The sequence below is a fragment of the Mus caroli genome, unplaced genomic scaffold (assembly GCF_978045245.1).
Source record: "Mus caroli unplaced genomic scaffold, Mus_caroli_1 scaffold_13, whole genome shotgun sequence".
Lineage (NCBI taxonomy): Eukaryota > Metazoa > Chordata > Mammalia > Rodentia > Muridae > Mus > Mus caroli.
The window spans coordinates 18,997,908-19,016,681 of record NW_028227268.1 but is presented as its reverse complement, the minus strand read 5'-3'; the positions used below and the strand labels follow the sequence as shown (position 1 = coordinate 19,016,681).

Here is an 18,774-nt window from a genome sequence, read left to right as displayed (position 1 = left end):
CTTTTGTTAACTGCCTAGGCGGCCTTGGCCTCCCACGGGATAATCTGCGTCGATCCTGCTGCTCTATTCAGCTTTAAACTACCCACTCCAGCACCTAACGAGTGCCCAGAGCCACCGAGGGCTAGCTATTGGCAACCGATACCACCTGGGCTCCAGGATCTTCCTTGTTTTGGGGGAAAGGAGACCGTACTGGGCGGGGATCCTTAGACTTATTCCTCTGAGTTCCCTAACACCCTGTGAGGCGGACCACCTCCCTGGGTTTGGCCATCCTTGTGCCTCACTGGAAAATACAGGCACTCTCCGGGATTTTAACAGTAGGGAGGATAGTCCTAAAGACAGACACCACTCACAAGCAAAAAGGCTGAAGCAGTTAAACCTGTGATGTCGGCAGACATCGGGGCAGTGAGCGGGAGCCAGGACGCAGGGAAAAGTCAAGTCGGCCTCACAACTCACATGCTGGCTCGGCAAGTGTGGACTAAAAGATTAGCTGTCCTGAATCTGGATTGACTTGTTTGTGAAACAGGACCGATTTCTGCACCATAAGGCAGTCGAGCGGTTTAACAGTGCTTGGAGGGTAGAAAATACTTGGCAAAGGGCTAGGACTCGGAACATATAAGTTCTGGAAGTCTAAGACCTTGGCGAGCATGTCCCCTTCCATTATGAGACCTTACTCTTAGCCCTCTCTAGTAAACTTAGTCTGGGTTCAGCCATAACTTCCATATTCCTGACTGTGCGTACTCAATCAAGCCCTCTAAAATCTGAAGCATGGACATTGACTCTTGCAGCAAGTTGTCTGCAAAGACTCCTTTTCCTCTTTATTTTTTAAAAGACATTTAAATACATTTTATGTGTATGAGCATATATGACTCTGTAGCACACATGCCTGGTGCTGGTGGAGGTCAGAAGAGAGCATGGGATGCTTAGGAACTGGGGTTACACTTGTGAACTGCCACGTGGATGTTGGGGATGGAGCCTGGATCCTCTAGAGAACAAATGCTCTTAACTATGCAGCCATCTCCCATACCTTGAGCCCCCTTTCAGTCTTTGTTCTTGGTCTCCTGGTGCGTTCTAAGTAATGAATGAAGAAAGGCAGGCTTTTCAGGCAGACCAGGTTTCTAGCAATGCATGGAAAACAAGCTAGAATGGTCATTTTCAAAACAGCTGCATGTCCCCTGGGGGCATTCTCACTTGCTTCCCCTCAGAGAGTGTCTCATACTAGATTGTAGCCCCACCCAGCACTCTGAAGTTCGAAAACCCTTTTACTTATGGAACCTTTTTAACCTGGGAGGTGATATGCACCTAATTATTACCACGGTGCTGAGGCAGGAGGATCTGCATTTCAGGCAAGACTATATTATATCCTGAGGCCTTGCCTCAAAAACAAAATTGTGCTTCCTGCTCCTTCCAAGTCAATTGCTCTGTAATACACAGATTTCTAAGTCCCAAGCAGTCTGATCGCAAGTTGCTGCATGGATTTTCTTTATTGCCATTTGGCTCACTGTGGCCGGGCTTCATTGTGCAGTCCTGGCAACTTGAAGCTCAAAGACTTTTTTATCTTTTTTGTCCTAACAAATGACTGCCAATTTGTAATAGTTTGCAATGAGCTGAAGCTTTTACTGGAAATAAAAACTGAGGGAGTGTGGGAGAAAGGATTTTGTGTTTTGCTTTTAATTTTTTTTTTTTTTACATATCTGATTTTTTTTTCCTTTCCTGCATGTGTGTACAGCATATGTGCCTGCTGTCAATGGAGGGTTATCAGCTCCTCTGGATCTGCAGCTACAGACAATTGTGAGCCATCGTGTGAGTCCCAGGGAGCCAATCTCAGGCCCTCTGAAGAGCAGCCCGTCCTCTTAACTGCTGAGCTGGCTTTCCTGGTCTTGGCTTTTGTGTTTTTGACAGAAAAACCGTACTAGATGACGCGAGGACGACCCGCTCTAGTTACAACTGCCTCTTCGTTGTCAGGTGACCTTGGATAAGTCACTTGATTTCTCCAAGTCGCAGAGCTTTCCTATAGTTAAAATGGCGGCTAACTCCTGCCCTACCTCGCTCACATGGCTGCGCTGGTCAAATAGTTCCATGTGTAGAATCTCACTCCATTATGGCTGGAATGTAAGGAGAAAGAAGAATGGCTCACTAGGGTACTCAGGCAAAGGGAGAAGTAGCAATTACGCCAAGGGGATTAAAGGGAGTTTTTCGGGTCCTTCTAGTGGGGGTACAGAGTGTGGATCCCTTTTAAGGGGGAATAGAACCCCCACTTCACCCCCAATGTACCCTACGGCCCTGGGCCAAGCACACCCATTTCAGAGAAGGCCTTCAGCTTTCCTTCTCGAAGCCTCCCCCCAACACGCACACCTCATCTCTGTGGATGACACCCCCCTTCTTTCGGGAACGCATTGATTTTGGGGCTCCTCCCCAACACAGACTTCGCATCTATTGGCCCAATCTCTCCAGGGTATCCTGGCTAGGGAAAGGTTTGCGGTATCGGAAGCGAAGAGGCCAAGTCGACCCCGGGAGGCCATTTTCTTCGGCAGAAGCCGGGGTTCGGGGCGAGTCCTTCCTCCTCACCACGCGCTTCCCATCGGGGCTCGGGCGGAGAGCTCGGCCGCGGAGGACCACTTTGCTTTCACCTCTGGCGCAGAGATAGCTCTTGGCCTGGGTGGCTGCTCTCACCTAAGGGCCTCCAGGGTAGCCTGAGGACCGACGTCACTCAGGACTCGAACCCGCCCTCTCAGTTCCTGAGGCCTAGTCTGAAGCTGATGCTCGGCAGGCCACCATACTGTCCCTTTAAGGCGGCACTTCTTAATTCATTTGTTTACTTCTTCATGCGCTTTTCGTCTTTTTAATAAATAGTTGTCCAAAATATCCTTCCGCTTATCTCTCTCCAAGAAACCCATCACCTACCTCAGAGACATTATTGTAATTTTAAGAATCCAATGTCAGTAATCACGACTAACAGCTCTCTTTATAGAATTTAATCCTCTTTTACACTTTAGGGACTACTTTTTAGGGACAGACCATTTTTGCATAAGTTGAAAACGGTTTATGGCTATCAGAACCTTTCCGCTGAGAACAGAATATGACAGTAGATTTTCAAACGCACCTTTTAATAAAAATATTCTGTATAAGCTCCCAAAGGTCATGGAATCTTCTTGTATTCCTGAAGCACAATGGTATGGTCCAGAACCCGCCCCATCTCCTCTGTAATTGGTCTTCTTTCCTCGGAGAGACGAATAACTCTTGCCCAATGACTGCTCACGTTTCTTCAGAGAGAGCTAAGCGATGGAAGAAGGCGGCCTGGGAGACGCCCCCTACGCATTCTATGATTGGCTACGTTGCACGGCGCGCGAGGACGGCGGGCCCGAAAGAAGGGAACTACGACTCCCGGCTGCCCCACACCTGGACTCCGTTACGCATGCGCATGGGCGGGGCTTACAAGCTTCTATATATAAGAGGCGCCGAGGGCTTGGAGACAGCAGTTGGAAGTTGGCAGGTGGAAAGTCAGGTTGGGAGGGGAAGCCGGAGGAGGAGGCGGAAGAAGAGCTGTCTGAAGGGGGAGGAGGGAGGGAGGAAAAGAGGAGGAGGCGGAGGAGAACTGAGCGGAGCATCGAGCCAGAGGGGAGATGAGTTTGTCTGTCCTCGGCTAAGGCTCCGGCCCGGCCTGAGGAACTGGGAGCTCGGGTTGGAGCGACACCCGTGGAAGTGGGAGGTGGCGGCTCTGGGACTTTAACCCCTTGTGGGCTCTGCGGCAGGGGATTTAACCCTTTGTGGATTCGGCCCCTCCGAGGCAGCGTCATCGGGTAGTTTTAACCCTTTCGGGTTGGGTTTAACCCATTGGACTTAAACCTCCTCTCCTTGCGCACCAACTCCTCGTCTGTGGGAGCATTCGGCGGGGAGGCGTGAAGCCCACCCCTCTGCATATTTACGTACGGTGCCTGCCGCTGAACCCTCTGGACCTGCTAGTTGGCCACGCTTGTGTGCGCTTAACCCTTTATTGACTGGACTCCAAGTTGCGATTGGAGTTTGCTGACAGGACGGACGGAAGGCGTTACTGCAGAAATTACTGACCGAAGAGGACTTTGTTGGACATATTTTGAAAAGAAAGAAAAACCTTTTTCCTTAAGCCAGAATTTCTCAAACTTCCAGAAGAGAACTCTACTAAGCCATGGCCGAGCCACTCTTGACAGAACATCAACACCAGCCTCAAACTAGCAACTGTACAGGTGCTGCTGTTGTCCATGAAGAGCATACCTCTGAGCGCCCCCCAAGCGCGGAGGAACGGGTGCCCAAGGAGGACAGTAGGTGGCAATCGAGAGCGTCCTTGCAGTCCGGTAGCCGTCCAGGGCAGGAGGGAGAAGGGGGTCTGAAGCACCAGCTGCCCCCATTGCAGACGAATGCCTGTCCAGAATTGAGCTCCCTGGAGAAGGGCCAGAATGGGGAGGACTTATCCACTGGCGGTGCCTCCCCGTCGGCGGAGGGAGAGCCGATGTCAGAGTCCCTCGTGCAGCCAGGTCATGACTCGGAGGCTACCAAGCTGGAGGCTCCTGCCGCCGGAGGCGAGGAGCCATGGGGACAGCAACAGAGACAGCTGGGCAAGAAAAAACATCGGAGACGCCCCTCAAAGAAGAAGCGGCATTGGAAGCCCTACTACAAGCTGACTTGGGAGGAGAAGAAAAAGTTCGACGAGAAGCAGAGCCTGCGAGCCTCGCGGGTTCGAGCCGAGATGTTCGCCAAGGGCCAGCCAGTTGCGCCCTATAACACCACGCAGTTCCTCATGGATGACCACGATCAGGAGGAGCCTGATCTCAAAACCGGTCTTTACCCCAAGCGGGCAGCCGCCAAATCCGACGACACCAGCGATGAGGATTTTGTGGAAGAAGCTGGTGAGGAAGACGGAGGCAGCGATGGCATGGGAGGGGACGGCAGCGAGTTTCTGCAGCGGGACTTCTCGGAGACGTACGAGCGGTACCACGCCGAGAGCCTGCAGAACATGAGCAAGCAGGAGCTCATCAAAGAGTACCTGGAGCTGGAGAAGTGCCTCTCCCGCAAGGAGGACGAAAATAACCGGCTGCGGCTGGAAAGCAAGCGGCTGGGAGGCGTCGACGCGCGAGTGCGGGAGCTAGAGCTAGAGCTGGACCGGCTGCGCGCCGAGAACCTCCAGCTGCTAACCGAGAACGAACTGCACCGGCAGCAGGAGCGAGCGCCTCTTTCCAAGTTCGGCGACTAGACTGAAAACTTTTGGGGGGAGGGGGCAAAGGGGACTTTTTACAGTGCTGGAATGTAACATTATATACATGTGTATATAAGACAGCGGACCTTTTTATGACACATAATCAGAAGAGAAAATCGCCCCGGCTTTGGTTTGGTAAATGTAGCTATGATGTTGCTTGTGTGCTTTCTCCTGTTGTTTAATTATGTGAGACTGAAGGGTTGCTTTTCTTGTTGTCCTCCTTAGAGGTTGTTTCTTAATGTGCAAGTAATTTGACCAAGTTACAATGCATTTTTCTGTTTAAAAAAAAAAAAAATCCCCTCCTTAAGCGGAGCTATAAGGTGGCCAAATCTGAGACCCATTACATTCATTCTAGTTATAATAAATTTAATGTTTGTAAATGTAACAGTTTCAGTGTGATTTCTAGAGATTCAAAATTGTGCTGGTTTGTGTGACTGCACTTTTGAGGTGGGGTAGCAAGATTGTTAAGTTTATCTATTTGCAAAAATACTTGAAGAAATTCAGTTTGTTCCCTCCACCCCCACCAATGGGTTTTAGTATACTTCAAAATACAGTTCAGGTAAAATGTACTCAATGTTGTGCCCTGCTTCCTAATGCTGGGGAGTAGAAAGTGGCTACAGGCAGCTTAGCTTGCGCATCTTGATGGCTGTTCAAAAGAGTGCTAACAAAAGTATAAGCCTGATTTGGCAATTGTTAGATAACGAAAAGTCTCATTTCATCTCCACAAGTCAATTTTTCAGTAATTCTGGCTTCTGTCCTAACCACCCAACAAAATTCCAATAGAGTTCCTGTTTGCCTACCTTGGTAAGGCTCCTGGTAAACTTGCTTTCTTAGTACATCCAAGAGATAGCCAAGATAAACTTGTGAGAAAACATGTTAGCGATATGTTGGACTTCAAATGGCTAAGTGATCTAAGGACTTAGCATCAATGTCTGACACTTAAGTACTTTTTCTATTGAAAATAAGAAAGAAAAGCTGCCCTTTCCATTAGAATCCAACTGAAATTTGAAATGCCCCTTTCTACAAGTAAAGCTGGCTCAGGAGAGGGCTGAGGTCTTTAGATGATGAATACAAACCCTGCATGTTTCCAGTACTGCAGCTATTCTCAATCTCCTGGGCTGCCTGGACAGCTGCCTACGTTAGGCTGCTCTTGAAAATGCAGGGAGGCTCTGAGAACTAGGCCTTATCACAGAATCAAAATGGTAAACTCAACAATTGTTCTTTCATGTCAGTACAGTTAATGCAACCCTGTCACCTGACCTGTGTCAGTGTTTCCTTAGGGCAATGATATTGCTAAAATTATTAGCACAACTGGCTCCTTAACTTGGAGTCTTAAAAACCATAGGGGGCCTTGGGGGTCCACAAGCCCCACATAATTGTGTGTGAATATATATATAATATATGTATATATTTATTGAATATATTATATATATTCAAGTGGGTTCAAGAACTCAGGAGGTTGTCAAATTCCTTGGTGGTTAAAAACCCCTTAGGGCGGGGGCTTCTCAGCCTTCCTACCAGCTAAATGGCAACAGTGGAGTTGACTGAAACATCAAGAATGAATGCAGCTACAAATCAATAATCAAGGAAAGCTGTGCCAGGAGGACAGCTTGGGACCTTCAAAACCAAGCTTGCCGGTCCTATTCTGGCAGGTGGTCTCCTGCAGAAACTGTAAAATCAACTTTTCTTTGATCTAAAGATTGCATTAAATGTCTATTTTGAAACCGTTTTCCTTGTGGTTTTCATTCTCTTCTCTGACATCATACAGCAGCCCTGGAAAGCTGGCTGTCTGCTGGAAAGCAGCAGCAGTGCCCTCTGGCTTTCCCTTGCAAAGCCCTGTCTCATGGCGACTGCACCACAATAGGATGCAGCAGGGAGAAACTCTGAATTCACATTTTCCTAAGAAACGTTTATCTAGAGACAATCTATTTCTCCTACTATTAGAAACACGGCATTTCCAGAACCCACCCTGGGAAGACGTTAAATGCATTCATCATTAGGAAAAAAGTGTACAGAGGTGTACATTCTACTTTGAAGAGGCAAATTAAGTCTAGTTTTTAAAACTACACAAATTGGCCGGGCGTGGTGACCCACACTTTTAATCCCAGCACTCGGGAGGCAGGGGCAGGCGGATTTCTGAGTTCGAGTCAGCCTGGTCTACAAAGTGAGTTCCAGGACAGCCAGGGCTATACAGAGAAACCCTGTCTCGAAAAACCGGAAAAAAAACCCCACAAATTACAATTTTAAGTATCTCTAAATTATTCTGCTTTACCTTGTGTTATGCAAATTTGAGTGTTTCAAAGGCACTAACATTTTGCTATTTATGTTGTTGGAATGATTAAAATTAACACAAAACTCTCCTTATGAACACATTGAGACACAGACACACCACTCCAGTAGAGTAGACACTGAGTTGCCTGTAGTAACAGGGTTGTGATGACAAATGATCCTCCCCACACACATCCCAGCCTTTCATGCAAGTCCTTTGCCAAACATTTTAGCAGCTGCTCAGAAGACCTGGCTGACAAGTGAGCCATTTCAGTTTGCTCCCTTTCTTGTACTGGGCATGGTCATGAATGAGGAAATGCTTCCCAGACTAACTCAGACAGGCAAACACAACTCTACTTGGGTTACTTAAAAACACAGAGACTTAAGAGGCAGAATCCTTTTTTTGATTTCAGAGTTTTAGGGGACAGAAGCAGAGAATTCAAGATTAAGATCCAAAAAAAAAAAAAAGGTTGTTTTCTTAGGTAGTAGCCTGGGAATGCAGTTCAGTGGTGCAGTGTTTTCCTGTTGTTGACTCCTGGGTTTGATAAGTCAGGCACGTACTCAAGCCTGTAATCCCACCATTCCCGAAGTAGAAACACGAGAATTAGAAATTAAAAGTCAGTCCGGCGTGGTGGCGCACTCCTTTAATCCCAGCACTTGGGAGGCAGAGGCAGGCAGATTTCTGAGTTCGAGGCCAGCCTGGTCTACAAAGTGAGTTCCAGGACAGCCGGGGCTATACAGAGAAACCTTGTCTAAATTAAAAGTCACTGTCCACTACATAGCAGGTTCTAGGCCAGCCTGACTGCATGAGACTCTGTCTCAAAAATAATAAAAGGGAGAGGGGTCTGGGGAGATGGCTAAAATGGCAAAATGCTTGCCATGAAAGCTTAGGAACTGAGTTTGCTCCCTGAGCCCACATAACAAAAGCCAGGTGGCCTGCTCTTGTAATTCCAGCCCTGGGGAGGTGGGAGGACCCCTGGGGCTGGCTGTCTAGTCAGTTTAGTGTAATATGTAAGTCCCAGTGAGAGACTCCATTTTAGGAAAGGGGGAAGGATCCTGGCCATGGTGATACATGGCTGTAATCCCAGAACGAAGTAGGAAGAGGCAGGCAGATGTTTTTGAGTTCAAGACCTATCTTGTCTATTATAGTTAATTCCAGGCCAGCTAGCTAGGGATATAATGAGATGCTATCTCAAAAAACAAGACAAAACAAAACAAAAAAGGTAGATAGCTCCAAAGAACAATGGCTGAAGGTGTCCTCTGACCTCCACATATATGCCACATGCATGTGCACATTAAGAACATACACAAAATAGACAAAATGGACAGTGACTGACATAAGCTATCTTCTAGCTTCCACATGTCTATGTGTACCCGCCATACATACACACAGCCACACACATATATACATGAACGTGTCATTAAGGAAAGATAGCTGCAGGAAAACTCTGATATACAGGGGGCTGTAGAGATGGGGTAGAGTTTAAGAGTCGTTGCTTTTGTAGAAGACCTATTTCTCAATACCACATGATGGCTCACAACCATTTATAACTCCAGTTCCAGGGGATCTAGTAACTCCCTTGGACATCCATGGTACCAGGCATGCTCCAGGACTACATACATACACACATGTTGGGCAAAACACTAATACAAATACATCTTTTAAAAAGTGATACTTCCAGGACAGCCAGGGCTACACAGAGAAACCCTGTCTCGAAAAACCAAAAAAAAAAAAAAAAAAAAAAAAAAAAAAAAAAAAAAAGTGATACTCTCTTGGATGTGGCAATGAACTCTTGTAATCCCAGCATCTGGAATGTGGAAGCAGGGAACACAGGAACTAAAGGCCATCCTCTGCTACCCAACACGCTGGAGGTGAGCCTAGGTTACAGGTGCTGTAGGCCTGACAGTTGCTATTGGCTCAGCCAAGGCTACACAGAGAAACCCTGCCTCGAAAAACCAAAAAAAAAAAAAAAAAAAAAAAGAACAGTAGCTTGTTTGATCAGGATTTTACTTTTCACATCACTCAGAATAAAGATCGTCTGCTTGGGGAAAATATGAAACTTGGCCCTTGTCTTCTTGAAGGGAGTAACTTTGTCCATTTTCACAGGTGACTGAAATAAAAATTCCACTTTACTCTCACATATAAAATGTAAATAGCTGGTGTGTAGTACTTTAAAGCCACATATAACTTGCACCCCTACAGTCTCGGAACTTGGGCAGTAAAAGAGTTTTCTGAGTTTGAGGCTAGCCTGAAACATGGTGTGAGATTATCTCCTGAAACCTTGGGTTTGTGATGTAGGTCAGTGGCATAGCAGACAGAGCACATGACTAGCAAACACAAGGCTGGGGTCAATAGTGGGCATCAACCAAGCAAAAAACAATGTATGCTTTACACCAATGACTTCAAATTAGAGAAGCTGTGCAGGGGATGTGGCTCAGCGATAGGGTACTTGCCTAGCACACACAAAGATCTTCACGACTGGGGACACAGGAGACAGAGAAACAAAAGGAATCCATAGAATCTAAATCAAAACAAAAAAGCCCCACTACCCAATGGTCTACCTTCAGAAAAGCAAGGGTCACCATTCTAGTACAAAAAGCAGCAGGACACAACCTCTACCCCCAAAGCTGAGGCGCTGACAACTGATGGCTTCTGGAGGAGGAAGCCTTGTTGTTTGTTGAATGATGGATGTAGCCCTAGCAGGTCCACCATGTTCCAGTGGAGAGCCTCACACCTCTGAATATATAGGAAGCACAACGTGTAGTCAGTGAGCTACAAAATTCATAGAAGGGATTAAGGGGATACTGACCAAATTATAACACCGAATGCATGTATGAAACTAATAAAGCCAGGCGTGGTGGTGCACGCCTTTAATCCCAGCACTCGGGAGGCAGAGGCAGGTGAATTTCTGAGTTCGAGGCCAGCCTGGTCTACAAAGTCAGTTCCAGGACAGCCAGGGCTATACAGAGAAACCCTGTCTCGAAAAACAACAACAAAAAATTCTATCGGGGACTGGAGAGATGGCTCAGTGTTTAAGAGCACTGACTGCTCTTCAAGAGGTACTGAGTTCAAATCCCAGCAACCACATGGTGGCTCACAGCCATCTGTAATGGGATCTAATACCCTCTTTTGGTGTTTCTGAAGAACCAAAGCCTGGTCAGACAGTGGTGGCACACATATTTAATCCCACCACTGGGGAAGCAGTGGCAGGCAAATCTCTTAAGTTTCTGGCTAGCCTGGGCTACAGAGAGAGTTTTAGGACACCCAAGGGTACACAGAGAAACCCTGTGTTGAAAACCAAACCAAACCAACAAAAACCAAAACAAAGCCCAAGACAGAACATTAGGTAACTGTAAACACACATTAACCTAAGCTACTCACATGCCTAATGTTTGATAACAAATATTCCCAATGTGGTCAAAGTTGGCTATAACTAGTCAAGTATTTGTACTGAGATGCACTTGCCTTCGTGAGCTTTCTCCACTATTGTGAGATGGGGCCTCAGCTTAGCCTAGGTTAGTCAGGTGCTACTATGAAACCCTGGCTAGCCTCAAACCTAGTACAATTCTGCCTCAGCCTCCTAAATGCTGAGATTATAGGCCTGAGCCAACATACTTGGCCTTTGTCTTCTTGAAGGGAATTAACTCTACATTTTCACAGATGATTGAAATAAAAATTCCACTTTACTCTCAAATAAAATGTAAATAGAAGCCGGGTGTGGTGGCGCACGCCTTTAATCCCAGTACTTGGGAGGCAGAGACAGGTGAATTTCTGAGTTCGAGGCCAGCCTGATCTACAGAGTGAGTTCCAGGACAGCCAAGGCTATACAGAGAAACCCTGTCTCGAAAAACTAAAAAAAAAAAAAGAAAGAAAAGTAATAAAAGTAATGTAATGTTTTTTAAAAGGTTTATTTTCATGTGTCATGTGCCTCCATGTACGTTAAGTGTACCACATGCATGCCTGGCATCCAGAGTACAGAAGGTTCCTCTGATCACATGCAGGGGTTCTGTGCTAACAGGTGGATGTTGGGAATCAAACTGAGGTCCTAAAAAAGAGTAGCAAGTTCTAGGAACTACTCAGCCATCTCTCTAGGCCCTAAATTTATACATGTGTGCAAGCATGCCACCCCATTCAAGTGAAGGTCAGAAGACAACTTGTGGAGCCAAGTGCCCTCTCCTTTTATCAAGAAAGTCCTGGAGATCCAACTTAGGTCATCAGACTTGGTGGCAGTTACCATTATACAATGAGCTATCTCACTGGACCTTAATATATATGTTTATGCCAGGCAGTGGTGGTGCATGCCTTCAATCCCAGCACTTGGGAGGCAGAGGCAGGTGGATTTCTGAGTTTGAGGCCAGCCTGGTCTACAGAGTGAGTTCCAGGACAGTCAGGGCTACACAGAGAAACCCTGAAGACTCTGAAATAATATTGGAGCTGCTGACCAAAAGGTAAAAGACAGCTATACTTTGCAGGTAGAAGAAGACAAATGATCTGGAAAACAAAACCTGTCTCGAAAACCTCAAAAAAAAATATATACACACATATGTATACACACACACACACACACACACACACACATATATATATATATATATATATATATATATATATATATATAATTATTATTTCTGTGATAGTCTTGCTTTATTGCCCAGATTTGCAACTACCCTGCCTTAGATTCCTGATGCTGGTTCAGGCTATCTGAAAGAGGTGTCCACCACCACACTCAGAAATATTTTCAAATGTAACCCTACTGATTTGGTTTTTATTGTTTTTTTTGGGGGGTTTTTTATTTTTGTTTTGTTTTTGAAACAGGGTCTTGCTATGTAGCCCTTCCTGGCCTGGACAAGTCAGCATGTAGACAGAATTATGCTTGAACTTAGTGATTCACATGTGTTTGTCTCCAAAGTGCTGGGATTGCAGACATGAACCACCTACACCCTATGTATTAATGTACTTTATTGTGAGCAGGCCTCATTATGTTGCCCAGGCTGATCTCAATTTCTAGGCTCCAAAAATCTTTTCCCTTCCCTTCCCAGAAGCGTGGCATGTATTACGCTTGGCTCAGAAAAGCAATTTTTAAATTTGTTTTAAGACAAAGGTCTCACATGGCTCAGAACTATGAAGCTAAAACTGGTCTTCAATGCCTGTCCTCCTGCCTCCTCCCAAGTGCTAGGATTAGAGGCATGACCCACCATGTCTGGCTCAGTAAAGTATTTAAAGAAAATATTAAATTTAGACTATGAAATAATATTGGAGCTGCTGACCAAAGGGTAAAAGACAGCTATACTTTGCAGGTAGAAGAAGTCAAATGATCTGGAAAACAAAAGTTGAGTCATTGATCAAAATGTCTTAGAGTATTGAATGATTACCACTTGGATTCTTGATTTGTTCTGTTTATTGTTTTGTGACAGGATTTCACTATGTAGCCCTGGCTGTCCTGGTACTTTCTAGATACACCAGGCTGGCCTTAAACTCAAGAGATCTATATCTGCCTCTGCCTCCTGAGTACAGGGACTAAAGGTGTGCACTACTAGATCCAGCACCAATGGGTTCTTACTGAAGATACAAAGGCTGAGTTTTAGACAGATCAGTAATTTAACTTTTGCAAATCTTCCCAATAGATCCAGATTTAGTTCATTATGTGGGATCTGCAGGAGTCCTTAGGCTCAATCCCTAGCATCTCCCAGCAACCTCCAAATGGGTCATAGTGCTAAACCTTTCATTCCAGTGCTTGGAATTTTAAGTGGAGGCAAGAAGATCAGGAGTTCAAAGCCATCCCCATTACCTACTGAGTTTGAGTCCAGTCTGGTCTACACTAGATTCTGCCTCAGAAAGACAGTTTTATTTTTGTTAAAGTTAAATAACCCTTTTCTTGAGTTTTACTTATAAAGAGGAAATTCAATTATGAAAAATTATCTAATGACATGGGACAGCAACTCTAGTTCTATGACAAACCTTTACACACCAACAAACCTCAAAGGCTGAGCTGCTACAGGAAGCTGGTAGTAAATTTTGAAAAACCTAATATGATTTTTCCAGTTCCCAAAAGCAGTGCCAAAGTTTTTTATTTCTTTTCTTTTCTCCTTTTTAATGAGTCCTCACTGTGCTGACCAAGGTGGTGCTCATCATTATTCCCAGCACCCAGGAGGCAGAGGAAGGTTTTCTGTGAGGTTGAAGCCAACCTGGTCTACAAAGGAAGTTCCAGGTCAGCCAGGGTTACACAGAGAGTCTATGTTTCAAAAACAACAACAACCACCAGAAAACAGAAGCAAGTAGAGTCTCACTGTGATATACACTGACCTAGAATTTGCTGTGTGGTCCAGGCTGGCATTGAACTCTCAGCAATCTTTCTGCTTCGGCCCTCTAAGTGTTGGGATTACAAATATGAGGTACCACACCCACCTTTTTTCTTTTTTCAAGAATAATAAAAATTTCAGATTAGGGAGATCATTTAGTAGGTAAAGTGGTTGATCACCAAACATGAGAACCAGAGTTTTGCTCCTCAGAGCTTGCTAGCTAATCAAATGTCAGCTCTGGCTTCAGTAAGACCCTGTCTCAAAAGACAAGGTGGAAAGCAAAAGAGAAAGACACCTGACCTCTATGGCCTCTGCATGCACACACATGCACACACATGCACACATATACAAGTAAAAATTCAGACTTTAAAGTCTCATCTGAAGCCATTATTTTCTCTCTAGCCTTGCTGTGACAGGTTATCATGTAACCCAAGCTGGCCTCAAACTAACCATGCACCTACAGCTGGCCCTGAATTCCTGAACCTCTTGCCTTAAGTTTCCCTAGTGTTGCCGGGCAGTGGTGGCGCATGCCTTTAATCCCAGCACTTGCAAGGCAGAGGCAGGCAAATTTCTGAGTTCCAGGCCAACATGGTCAGAGTGAGATCCAGGAGAGCCAGGACTATACAGAGAAACCCTGTTTCAAAAAAAACCAAGAAAAAAAAAAAGTTTCCCCAGTGTTAGAATTACCAAATTACCTCTGTGTGACACCACATCTAGCCCCATCCCTTCTTTTGTTTTGAGATGAGGTCTCACTATGTAGCTCTGTGCTTGGAACTCAATATGTAGACCAGGCTGGCCTTGAATTCTCAGAGATATGCTAGCCTTTGAGCTGATATTAAATGCATGTTCCACCAAGCCCATTTCTTTCTTTCTTTCTTTTTTTAAAGTTTAATTTATGAGTAATTACCTACATGTATGTGTGTGCACAATGTACATGCCTGTTACCTGAGGAGGTCAAGAGTGGGTTGGATCATCTGGAACTGGAGTAACACAGTTCTGAGCCACTGTGTGGTTCTTAAGTTTACTGAACCTGGGTTCTCTCCAAGAGCAGAAAGTGTTCTTAACCACTAAGTCATCTCTTCAATTACATAGAGACTATTACTGGTCTTCAGTGAACAAAAGCTATATTCCTGAATCCCAGCCACTTGGGAGAGGCAGGCAAGTATCTGTGAGTTCCATGCCAGTCAGAGCTAAATAGTGAGGCCTTTTCTTAAAAACTGCAGCAGGCATTCAAGCATCATGTATGATGGAGAGCACTTTTAGTTTAGGCAGTCAGGTAGAGATCTATGAGTTTGAGGCCAGCCTGGTCTACATACATAGTGAGACCCTGTCTTGAACAAAACTAACAACAACAACAAACCCAAAACCAAACCAACCAAACAAGCCTACCTTAAAATTGTATTCTTTTTAATCATGTGTCTGGGTATGTCTGTGCCTCAGGGTGTGTGAGCATGTACAAGCACTCTTAGAGGCCATGTTGGATTCCCTAGAGGGGGAGAGATAGCAGCTGTGAGCCCCCCAATGTGGGTGCTGGGACTTGAACTCAGGCCCCCTAAAATAGCACTTTGCCCTCTTTACCACTGAGCCATCTCTCCAGTCCTGGGGGCTGCTTTAAACATGGAATTCTGCATACCCAGATAATGCCAATGCAACTTTCAGGCAAAAGCAGAATATCAAATTCGGGACTGGAAGGAACATCTTCCTTTTAGTTCTAGAAAATGGTCACTAAGCCTAATAGCATTCAAACAATCTGATCAGAGAAAAAAAGCATATGATGGAACACATCTAACCCTAGCTTTGGCTACTTATTGATTTCACAGCCAGTTTCGGTCTACATAGTGAATTCTGGGACAGCCAGGGTATACAGTGAGCCTGGTCTCCAGAAGAAAAAGAAAAGAAAGGATAAATCTTGTGAGTTGGGAGTTTACACAGAGATGCATAAATGTCTCAGAAGCAAGCACTTTCATGGCACCAAGGAATAATTTGGAAATTTGGAGAAGCATTTCTACCTTTGCCCATGTATCCAATTTATAGAGTGACTGGTCTTCACAAGTTGGCTGTCAGATAAATATAAAATACCAAGGACTTAAGAATCACAACTGCTTTGGTGCCATGAGACACTGATACTGTTTCCTTAGATGGCTTTTCCTTTGTGTACACCCCAGCCATACATTGGTAAGGCAGGTCTTATATATGCTCTAGTAAGTTTATTGGTGGAGAGGTAAAAGACAGAGGCTCATGTGCTAGGCAAGGACTCTACCAGACCTCCTCACAGCTTCTGAAGACTCTACTCCTAAAGTAGAAAGGGCTGTCTACACAGGTACAGAAGAGTGAGCACTTGAGGCACCGTGAGGGAAGCAGTGTTTCTCCATTCAGAGTTAGGGACTGAGGCAGTTAGGGTTTTCCTGAGCCACTGCCTCCTCACCTTGCCATAGCTAGTGTTTTGTATTCATTTTGTGTATGAGTATGCAGGTCTATATGCATGGGGATGTGCACACTCGTGTATATGGAGGGAGGCCAGAGGGTAATCCTTGGTGCCATCCACCTGTGCCATCCACCTGTGCCATTTCCCACAAACATACACTCATTTACTGGAGACAAACCCTCTTACTGGTGGACTGTCACTAGCCAAGTACACTCAGCAAACCCCAGGAATCTGCCTGTCTCTGCCTCCCTAACACCCCTTCCCCCCAACAAAGGCTTCTCTGTGTAGCCCTAGCTGTCTTGGAGCTTCCTTTATAGGCCAGGTTAGGCTCAAACTCAAAAGATCCGCCTGCCTCTGCCTCCCGAGAAGAAATGCCCTACCACCTTTTGCGTATGTATGAGTCTACCTGTATAAATGTATGTGCACTACATGCATGCCTGACACCCATGGGATTCAGAGAAGGGCTCTGGAACTGGCATCAGTCACGTTCTACCTTTGTGGGTGCTGGGAATCGAACATGGATCACTGCAAGAGCAGTAAGTGCTCTTACCTGCTCAACATTGCTCTAGGCCCCAGCTTCTTTTAACTTGGGTTCTAGAGACAGAACTTAGGTCTTCATGCTTAAACACTCACTGGCTGAGTTGTCTCTCCCTCCCATTGGTTGTTGCGATAAGGGTCTCAGACTGGTATTCAGTATGTCAATCCACCTGCCTTAGCCTCCTAAGGATTATACTAAGCACCTCTCAACTACTTAAAAATCAAGGAATGGAAAGACTTAAACACTGTTAAACCTTCATCTATAAATGACTAACAAATGTCTGCTGGAACCTCCAGGTCCCCTTTCAGCTCCTGTGCCTATCTGATTCCTACCAAGTTAGAGTCACGCTTTCCTAACTCATTCCCCACTCCCAGGCTCCACTCCTGAGCAGGCTGTGCAAGTGCTCTTCCAACCAGCCACATCCCAATCTTTCTTTCTGAGACAGGATCTTAACCTGCAGCTAAGGTTAACCTCCAATTTTGTGGGTAATCCTCCTGCCTCTGCCTCCCAAGTGCTGGGATTAGCATGAGGCTCCATACCCAGTGCTTCATCTTTTCTTGATCAGGGCAGTGAACATGACAAAAAGGGAACTACAGGATGAGCACTGCACTGTGGCTTCAGTTAGTGTTGGCTGCTGATGGAAGCCCTAGGCTAAGGCAGGTGGGCTCCCAGGAAATTTAAGGCCAATGAACTCTACAAAGCAAGTCCTAGGCCATCCCAGACTACAGAGCAAAGCCATGCCTCAAAACCAAAACCAAAACAAACAAAAAAAAAAAAAAAGGCAGTTTGGATTAAGAACTTTAATAGGGGCTAGGGATGTAGCTCAGTTGACAGGATACTGCCTAGAGTGCACAAAGCCCTGGATTCAATCTCTAATGCCACACAAATTGTGTGTGGTGGTACAGTCACAGCTGTAATCTCAGCATTCAGCAAGGATAGGCAGGAGTTCAAAGGTCTGGGCTACAGAGAGTTTTCAAGGCTAGCAAGAACTACAGTTGACCCCGTCTAAATTAATCTTAGCCATGACTGAATGCAGTGGTATACACCTGAGAACACTTGAGGGGCTCAAGCAGATAGTTCCAGGTCATGGGTGAGAGCAAACATAATAATAACAATAACCCCATTAGAACAGCCAGATGGCTCATTGTGTAAAGGCACTTGCTACCAAGCCTGACAACAGGACTTTTATCCCCGGACACCCAGGTGGTAAGAGAACAGACTTACAAATTCTGACCTCCACATGTATGCATATGTAAACACAAAGGAAGTAAATAAATAATATTGGGTTTGGTGGTGCCTGCCTACAATCCAAGGACTGAGGAGGCGGAGGAAGGAAGTTCAATGCCAGCTTAAACTACAGAAAGAGTTTAAGGTCAGTCTGGGCTATTCGAGCCCTGTCTCAAAGGAAAAAAACAAGTTGATATACTAGCTCATACCTGTAAATCTAACATGTGGTTGAGGCAGAAGGCTTACTCTGCCTAGGGTAGAGTAAGAAGCCTCAAAAAAAAAAAAAAAAAAAACAAGCCAGTCAATAGTGACCAGGTATTTCTGTTTGTTGTTTTGTTTGCACAGTAGACTTTAAAATTTTTCTTCAAACCACGAGGTATGGAGGGGAAAATCAGTTATAGCTAGGAAGCTCTCACCCCATTTAGGACTATTTCAAGTTTCACTAGTAGCCCTGGCTGGCCTGAAACTCTCTATGGAGAGCTGGCTGGCCTCAAATTTGTTAAGAGATCCACCACATCCAGCTGGAAAGACTTTTTTTTTTTTTTTTTTTTTATTAATACAAGGGGAAGTCCTTCAACCCTGAAGAAACTTTCACGGGTCCTACTGTTAAAAGCAAGGGCCTAGGAGTTAAGACCATCTATAACTAGCAGTAAAATTCATTACAAGGTACTCACAGATATCAATGGCTAGTTAACCACCTACTTCAGAGCCTTACCTGGGCACAATTTTAACTGACAGCTCAACTACAAAGCTATCATTTGAAGGTGTAGTCTGGAAATCTTTAAGAAA

At 45.3% G+C, this 18,774-nt stretch overlaps 1 protein-coding gene across 1 annotated transcript; it reads left to right on the top strand.

Annotated features, from left to right (window-relative positions):
* Positions 1-3,326: 3,326 nt before the first annotated feature.
* Positions 3,327-6,956, top strand: Hexim1 (HEXIM P-TEFb complex subunit 1). The gene has a single exon (XM_021178252.3). It carries the CDS (start codon positions 4,163-4,165, stop codon positions 5,222-5,224), a length of 1,062 nt encoding a protein of 353 aa, XP_021033911.1. The 5' UTR covers positions 3,327-4,162; the 3' UTR covers positions 5,225-6,956.
* Positions 6,957-18,774: the final 11,818 nt, after the last annotated feature.

Excerpts from the sequence above, each read along its gene's own strand:
- Hexim1 (XM_021178252.3), top strand. The coding sequence starts at position 4,163 with ATGGCCGAGCCACTCTTGACAGAACATCAACACCAGCCTCAAACTAGC.